This window comes from Syngnathus leptorhynchus, chromosome 7 (assembly GCF_054491065.1).
Source record: "Syngnathus leptorhynchus isolate UIUO chromosome 7, UIUO_Slep, whole genome shotgun sequence".
NCBI classification, from domain to species: domain Eukaryota; kingdom Metazoa; phylum Chordata; class Actinopteri; order Syngnathiformes; family Syngnathidae; genus Syngnathus; species Syngnathus leptorhynchus.
Window position 1 is genome coordinate 1503032 of NC_141201.1, and position 8833 is coordinate 1511864.

General features: G+C 43.8%; 1 protein-coding gene across 1 annotated transcript; it reads left to right on the forward strand.

The window, feature by feature from the left end:
- The first annotated feature begins 4782 nt into the window (after positions 1-4782).
- Positions 4783-8470, forward strand: nars2 (asparaginyl-tRNA synthetase 2, mitochondrial). Its single transcript, XM_085916418.1, has 14 exons — positions 4783-5092; positions 5245-5354; positions 5487-5607; positions 5976-6116; positions 6191-6271; positions 6579-6673; positions 6827-6959; positions 7209-7307; positions 7405-7442; positions 7576-7642; positions 7714-7851; positions 7913-8010; positions 8161-8187; positions 8282-8470. The coding sequence occupies exons 1-14, from the start codon at positions 4937-4939 to the stop codon at positions 8424-8426; spliced, it is 1449 nt and encodes a 482-aa protein (XP_085772544.1). The 5' UTR covers positions 4783-4936; the 3' UTR covers positions 8427-8470.
- Positions 8471-8833: the final 363 nt, after the last annotated feature.

Genomic DNA, 8833 nt, shown 5'->3' on the forward strand with positions numbered 1-8833 from the left:
TCTGCTTGTGTGTTTAGTTCTGTCATGGAAAATTAATTGTCCACACCAGTTGCTCAAAATTGGCATGATTGATGTTACTTTTTGTTTCTTTCATTGTTCTATTTTTTATTTAATGATTATTTTAATGTTTTTATATATATCCTGTTTTTTTTAATTATTAAAATTTAAAAAATATCTTATTTTTTTTCCAATTATCTTAATCATGATAATTCATCAGATCATGTTCAATAGGTGGACAAATCGTGAATGTCAGGAACAGAGACCATTACAAAGCTGCCTAGTAAAACTGAAGCACGCAAACTCAAATGTTTTTCTTTCTGAACTTCTCCTTCTCAACTAGCCCCGCCCACTTCCCCATCTGGCTACTGGATGAGGTGAGTAGTCATAAATGTTAATGCCAAAAACTGTCATATGAGAAAAACATTGCAAGTACTATAAGTGCACCGTCTCGATGGAAAGTTCTACAGTCCCTAAAGTTCTCGCTGAGAACTAAAATTTTGTGTATGCCTGCAGGCCGGAATCATAACGACAACAAATTCACCTTCACCCTTGCAGAAAGCTGACGAGGGCCTGCCGGTAGGAACCAAAAATTGCAAACTTGGAGCAAAATCTGACGTTTCATTTGAAGTCTGCTGTGACAGGTGACAATAAGAAAGAAAAAAAAAAAAAAAAAGTGATGAGCATCCCTCTCGACATTCGCTGCCGTCACGCTAATCTGGGGATTTGTAAATGCAATAACAATTCTTCTTTATATTGATTAAAGCAACATGTAAAGCGTCATGGCTATAAATAGCCTCTTTTTATCCAAATGCAATTGATCTCGCACAAGAAAATGGCCAATTTTAAAATAGATGTAATACACTTTAGGTCACGTCACTCCAACAATAAATAGTGCCGTCATTTTGGACAGGCAGCCGTTTTATTTGATGCATGGCAGAAGTACCCCCCCCTCGCTTATCTGGATTTGAGTCCAAGCACAGATACTTGTTTTGGAGAAAAGTCAGAAAAGAAAAAGGCTTCTTTTCTTGTGTGCACAGTTCAAAAAAGCCCAAAGTGCAAATAAATGTGTAACACCTGCCGTCTCAAGTCGACCCGGTGTTTATTTTCCTGACAGCGAGCCATGTTTTGAACAAAAGCGAGGCGCCCACCTGTTGCCCGCTTTGCAGCAACTCTCAAAACATGGAAATGAAAAGTCTCGCACATTAGCTGCGTTTCAAGCCTTTCCACAATGGCGGGCGGGCGGGACCAGCTCATCTTTTAATCATCCGGGTCTCGCCTTGCCGGCCCATGCAAATGATGGCGTTGTAATAAAAGCTTAATGTTACGGGGAGAATGCTAAAGCTATTGAGGGAGTGAGAGAGGGCGGCTAAAGTCCCCGAAGGTGCTCGCTCTCGTTTGGTGACGCGTCATTAAAAGACTGGGCGCAAATGAAAGCCAAGCGCTCGTTTTGAAAATGTCACCGTTGCGAGGGTCAGCCGGAGGTCGGCGTCGCCTCTCGTACATGCTAATGGAGTGGAAACGTGCGCTAGGAGCAGGGTTGCGCAAGCTAGCTGGAAAATATATTGAGCTAAGCTACAAATTATTCTGCGTTAAATGAAGCTGAACTGTCACAACATGTTCTCGTGCACGCTATTACTGGCAGAAAAATGTGTTGGAAATAAGAAATGGTACCTTGTAGAACGAACAGTTCAATCAAGAAACGTGGGAGGTTTCCGGACCCTCAGTGGCGCTTGTGAAGCTCAAGCCGACAGGTGTGAACGCTGAAATGTCACTTTTGTATTTTCACGTGGCTAATCTCCACCTCGGGCCTCGGTGGTTGACGCCGACGGTTATCGACAGCGCATCTGAGGCTTTTACGAGGTCACCCGGGATAAAAATCGGCCTTAACGTGTTCAGACAGCTTTTCATGTCGCACTTCATCGCCGCGACAAAGACGGTGTCAGCTAGCGCCGCGCTAATTGAGGCCTTTCGACGTCGGCGGGACGAGTCAACGGTGACGGTCGCGCCATTAATAATAAGCAGGTTTCAGTCCCCGACAATTTTGGAGAAGTGGAACGCAAAGCTATTATTGGCTTGATTGAACGGCAACAGGTTGGCTATGCAATGTGTCACTTTATTGTGCTTTTCTATAAGATTTGCAGACAAGCCAAACATCTGATGCCCTTGACGCTGACAGTAAAAAAAATGTATTATTGCAGCAGTGTGACCTTTGTCATCACACCCGCCCGCACACGCTTAATGCACGTCGTCCAAATCCAAATGACAGCGTCTGAGCCGCACGTTGCCTCTAACAAGATGGGTTCTTTCTTGCGCTGGTTTTGTCTCGCTATCTGGAGGAGAGCACGTTTTCACTCACTTATCATTAGCGTCATCAGCGGGGGTAAATGAAACGTATCATTTGAGAGGAGGAGAAGCGGAGGGGGGGTTGTGGTAATGACAGCGGAGAAGAGCGGACTCACGGCTCATTTATTCTTGATGATTTGTTTTGTATTTTCTGCCGTGTGTCATGTACAGGCATATATGTATATATGATTCAGTGTGATTATGATTCAATTCTATATGGTGTGTGATTGAATGACTTACTTGTCATTTTCCATACATAAAGATGAACTCATCAGGACTGTCGATGCTTCAAATATATATGGCTCAGATCAAGAAAGATTTCAAGATTTGAATTAGGTTCAAATCAATATGCTTGGCTCTTTTGGAATCAAACCCAATTCTATGATTCCCATTTGTAAAGGAATAAAAAGTGAAATACAACTGAAGGGAACGAATGAAATGAATTTAGGCAGAATAACTGCTTGTAAGGGTTCCGGCCAACATTGTCGAGTCAGAGTCGAGGGGCCGCGCCATCCCCGGTGACTTTGAGGGAAGATGGCGGCGGTTAGTTCCGCTCGACTCGCGTCTGCTGGCCTGTCACATGAGCCGTTCCCTGAAATCATACCGCTATAACGGCCTAATCAGCACTTAACGAGCCGTGCCGCATAAAATCAATGGCCGGCCTCTGTTTGGGAATGCGCAATATTTGGAGGAGGAGGAGGAGGCCAGCTCCCGTCCTCCAAGATAAGTGCTTGGATGACAAACCTCCAGCTTTGGGATGTTTGATGGGCTTCACGTGTGTCGCTTATATGTGGGAGAAGAATCACGTGACGTTGCCCTGAAAATGAACTGGTGTGCCTACGGTAAACGAGAAAGCTCAATTCAAATAGAAATCTCGCCTGGTTCCTTGTTCAGACTTGTCACCGACACAGCAGATATTGAGTTTCATACTTGAATATTTTTCACGCTTTTGCCCACATTTACAAATGCAATGGCCTGTTATTAAGTGTGGACCTAATGAGTGTCCGTGTGACGTCACAGATGAAGCAGCCAATCAGAAAGTGGGGGTGAGGGCGGGTGTGGCACTTTTCACTTTCATTTAAGCGTCAACCATGATTTTTCCCGAATCAAGTGGCCTGTTATTAGGTACACCTCATGGACACTTCAATAGGTACACTACACGAGGTAAAAAAAAAAAGAAGAAATAAATAAGAAAGTGTCGTCATAAGGTCCAGGAGGGACGGCCGGTCTCAGTTGAACACAAAAAATAAATCTTAAATCTTAATCATAAATTTACAAGCGCAAGCAGAAGAAACTTTAATTTATCACGTTTTTTTGTCATTTGGAGCTACAGCGTCATCTTGTGGTACAGTCACAGTAGTAGTTCAACTGCACACATGAATTCTATTCTTTTATTTATCAAAAAAACATTTTGTTTTATTACAGTATTTTTTTTATTACGTTCAGTATTTCATCAATTCGATGTTTCTATTTACTGCAAATTAATTTGCTTGTAGTTTTGATTTTGTATACCCCAACAAACGTGCAGGATTGTTTTTATTTCTTTTTTTTAATTTTTCTTTTCAAGCTTCTATTCTGGTGCTAGAAAATAATGACATTTCTGACAAATGCCCTCAGTTAGCGTTCCACTCTCTTGTCAGTGAATCACCAAGGAGAATTAAATTGTTCCGCTTTCCCCATTAAGATGAGCGCGTGTGCATAATTGCTCCCATCTCCAAGATGAAGATTATTAATATCAGCCATGCATCACGGTAAGCTTTTAATGATGATGTGTCAGGTGGCAGACCGAGGTTGCACGCAGCCGGCCTGTCGCATCTCTCTCAGACCACCAGGCTCCGTCAGGCTGATGGCCAGGTGAATGAATAATTGTCCCTGGCATCTTATTCCAAAGCTGGCATCCTGATGTACGGCACCCATGGGCGGTCGGTCGGGCGGGCGGGCGGGAGCCCGGTGTCACGGCGGGCGGTGAATGAGCGGGCTTTTAGCGCAAATGGACCTGACGCTGACGATTCATTCATCACGCCAGATTAATTTCAAGAGCACTTTCCTGCAGATGGGAGACGGTTTCAATACTCTGCAGAATGGGGGGGGGGATGCAGTTCGTGTCCGACCTGAGTAGACTTGGATGTGGATGATTGTTTTCTCACCAACACGTTACAACAACTTGTAACGCATGTTACAATCGCAAAAAAAAAAAAAAAAACTTAAGCAAATAAAAATGTGTTTATTCTCATATGTTTAAGTGGATGATGAACATAAAAAGAAAGAAACGTGTTCTAGTCTTATTACATTTCACGAATGAACAAAAAGGTGCATTTTGAGAATTGAAAAGAAAACTACAACTCCCATGAGCACGTTAATAACCCGCTGTGACAGTCTTTAATCTGATTGGATACTTATTGTCATACGTCATTTCATAGGACCAATGGCAGAAGACACAACCAGGAAGCAAAACAGCGTAACTAAAGTGAATGTCATGTGAAAGCCAAGCAAGCCGGTTGATACTTCAATCACCGTCAAATTAATGGTTTTATGTCTTAAAAAATTAGCACCACGTATGCTTTAATGGTTTAGAAGTCGTGATGTTAGTAAGATGTTTCGGACTGCCGCACAAACGTGTTATGTTGCTTCTGTCTCTCGTAGAGTTTTGCTAAAAACTCTGAGACATTTCTGCAAAAAGGCGCCGAGGAAGCTTCGAGTCGCTGAAGCAATTTCAGGCACTGACTTGGAAGCAAACGTCCAAGTACAGGTAACGTTCAATATCGTCCTGTGTGCTTGTCTTTCTACATTTCTGGGAATGGGTGCATGATCACATCTTGTCCGGGTAGTTCACTTGAATGTTGCATTGAGTTGTGGATGTACAAATAACACCAAGCTTTTTTTTGTTGTTGTTGTTGTCAGGGTTGGGTTCGCTCCGTCAGATCGCAGAAGGCAAATTTATTCCTGGATGTCAACGACGGTAGCTGTCTGCAGTCGCTGCAGATCGTCGGCAGCCCTGAGCTGATCCATCCGTAAGGATTTCTGTGTTTGTTTGTTTTTCCAGTCTATTTTTCATAGTCTTTTGTTTCGACAAAATATATGGGTCTTACCTTAAAACTTTCCCGATCACGTGCTAATCTCTTTTTTTTTTTTTTCAATTTAAGGCTCCTCACATTCGGGAGCGCCGTTGAGGTCCGAGGGATTCTGAAGAGAAGTCTGCACCCCAAACAGCCCGTGGAGCTGCAAGCGGAGCACATCGACTTGGTTGGACAATGTAACCCTTTGGTGAGCACCCAAAAAGGAAAAGAAAAATATGAGAAACCAGTTGTGTGTTTTCCAAATGAGAAATTAGATATCTTTTGGATATTAAAACTTTTCAAGAATAGGTTCTTGCTTTTGCAAACTTCAATTGCTTTTCATCAAGATTGAAGTTGTGTTTTTAAGAGATTAAAAGTCCTTTTTTTCCATATCTTCAAGAATGAAATGACCTGGAATCTTTCAAACGCAAGACTTTCTATCACCAAAAAAATATCTGATGGTATTCTGACCTCAATCTGTGATTCTTTCTTGTTCTTGTGGCTCCAGTATTTCTTTGTTCCTTTTTTTTGTGTTGTCATGCTTCACAACTCGTCAACCCTTGTTCTTGTTCACAGGATTTCCCGTTTAAAATCAAAGAGCGCCACAAGCTGGAGTACATCCGCCAGTTCCCTCACCTCCGCGCCAGAACAAACGCCTTCGGCTCCCTGCTGAGGATACGCGGCGAGGCCACTTCGGCCGTTCACTCCTATTTCAAGGTGAGGTCAAGTCAGCGGAGAGTTTTGCCAAGTCAGACCCCGACCGACGCTTGCTTGGCTTTCCTGTTTTCCAGGAAAATGGCTTTGTGCACATTCACACGCCGATCATCACCTCCAACGACTGCGAGGGGGCCGGCGAGCTCTTTGGCGTTGAGGTGAGAGTGCGTTACGAGGCTTTCGCCGCATACTCTTGACATTTCATATTTGTTTCCCCACAATTGTTCAGATCTCTATTTTTTATGTCCTCCAATTTGGAACAAATGATGGACACGTTCATGAACTATAATTTACAGAGGACCACCACGAGGTGGCGCCATAACTTAATGGTGCGGTCATCCATGTATGGAGAAAATCCACAACATTGCGAGAACGTTGCACTATGGTTGTCTCCAAAGATTTTGTGTTGGATGTCAACAGAGCGCTGTACCTAATAAAGTGGCCGGCCAATGTGTTTCTCTGCAGCATTCCTGGCCGCAGAACAGCAAGGATGAGAATTTCTTCTCGGTTCCGGCCTACTTGACCGTGTCCGGGCAGCTCCATTTGGAGGTCATGGCAGGGTGAGATGTCATTTTATTCAGGTTTTTTTTTTTTTTTTAGAATCTTCGCCCGTGGAATTGCTTTGAAGTTTGTGCCTTGAGGCAAAAGATGAGCTTCTGCACACACACACAGTGCGCATCGTCAAGTGTATCTCTCCGTGGTTATGCCTGCAGGTCATTTTCCAGAGTCTACACATTCGGGCCGACATTTCGCGCCGAGAACTCCCAGAGCCGACGTCATCTGGCGGAGTTTTACATGGTGGAGGCGGAGTTGGCCTTTACGCGCTCCCTCGAGGACCTCATGGAGGTGCGCCCGTCCTCGTACGATGTTGAAAGATAATCATAATATTGTAAGAAAAATAAATTATAAATAAATAAATGTCATTTTCTTAAAATTTATTTAATGGGCACTCTGATTGGCCGCCAGCGGTCCAGTCTCAATATTGTGCAATAATTTGTAACTAAGCAAGGTGGGAGAAGAAAAAAAATGACGCTCCGCCACTGAAAGTTGGCCCATTTGACATGGTCTGACTTTTTATGCACCCCTCCTCCTCAGGTCATGGAGGACATGTTCAAACGGACCACCGAGCACGTGTTGGAGCGCTGCGCTCAAGACGTGGACTTGTTCCATAAGCATGTGACACCAGGACACAGGGTGAGTGAGCCGCTTCGCTTCTCCAACTCCTGTCCTGCCCGGTAACCGGTTGGCCAATCGTCTCACTCGGCTTTCTGTATCTCCGACGTGCGGAAAGGATGCGTTGGAGGCCATGCTGAAGGAGAAATTCCACGTGTAAGTCGTTTTTAAAGGCTCGATAAATACAGTTGAGTTCATTTGATGGGATTTTGCGCTCTTTGGCTCGGGTCTTTTTTTTTATTTTTTTTTTTATAAGCGCTAAATAAAAGTCCATCTACTGTACTTCCAGGATGACCTACAGTGAGGCAATAGAAATCCTTAAGCAAAGCTCGCAGACGTTCGCCTTCCCCACAAACGTGCGTATGATCTCCTAAATATCTCAGCCGCCCGAGCAGTAACCTTGACCTGCGCTGGTTTGGCTTCTCAGTGGGGCTCCGACCTTCACACGGAGCACGAGAAGTATCTGGTGAAACACTGCGGCACGCGTCCGCTCTTTGTCATTGATTATCCATACCGGCTCAAGCCGTTCTACACCAGAGACAACCTGGATCGTCCCCAGCACACGGTGGGTTCAAACCGGCCCAGGTTGAGCCAGCCGATTTGTAACGTGGCGCTGTGGTGCGCAGGCGGCCGCCGTGGACCTTCTGGTGCCTGGCGTCGGGGAGCTGTGCGGGGGCTCGCTGAGAGAGGAGAGGCTGGACCTACTGAGGGCTCGTCTGGAAGAGTAAGCTCACCTTCGCACCCCTTTCATTTGGGTGGTAGATCAGTTTTTCCCCTCAAGCTTTTTTTGAGCCAAGGAACACATCTCTAAATAATAATATATCTTAAAGTAAGTTCTCCATGAAGGGTTAAATTATTATTTTTTTCTTCTCAGGGTCGGATTAGAAGACACCTACGACTGGTAAAAAAATATATATATATTTATTGCTTCCGTTCATAAAGGACATTTTGATGTAAATGACCACATGATCCAATGGGAATAAATTGATTTTCAGGTATTTGGATTTGAGGCGATTTGGCTCCGTCCCTCACGGTGGCTTCGGAATGGGGTTCGAGCGATATCTGCAATGCATTCTGGGAGTAGACAACATCAAAGATGTCATTCCTTTCCCCAGATTTTCACATTCTTGTCTGCTGTAGTCTCATTTGAATGAATATTATTAAATGGATACATTTCTCCTCATTTATTCAACCTATGATGAGTTTTTACTGACTTTTACATGGAACTGTACTGTACTAATCGATGGAAGAGAAATCATTTTTCAGCGAAATGTGATGATTCCTACACCTTTTCCAGACTGCTGCAACTGTGGTAAGTCCATCCATCCATTTCTTCCGAGTTAAAGTTCTAATGCATGTAATTACTTCAAAACGCCTCAGGGTGGTGCTGTTTCTTCGTCCAATCCAACGGTGGGACGTTTGACTACGAGACTATTGAATGCGTGTTACTTATTTGTCAACTTCCGCCAAGTATTTTATCTTCGGGGTTTTGTTTTAAAACATGTAAAGAATTTATACTAGTTTTTAAAATAATATTGTAGCTTCCC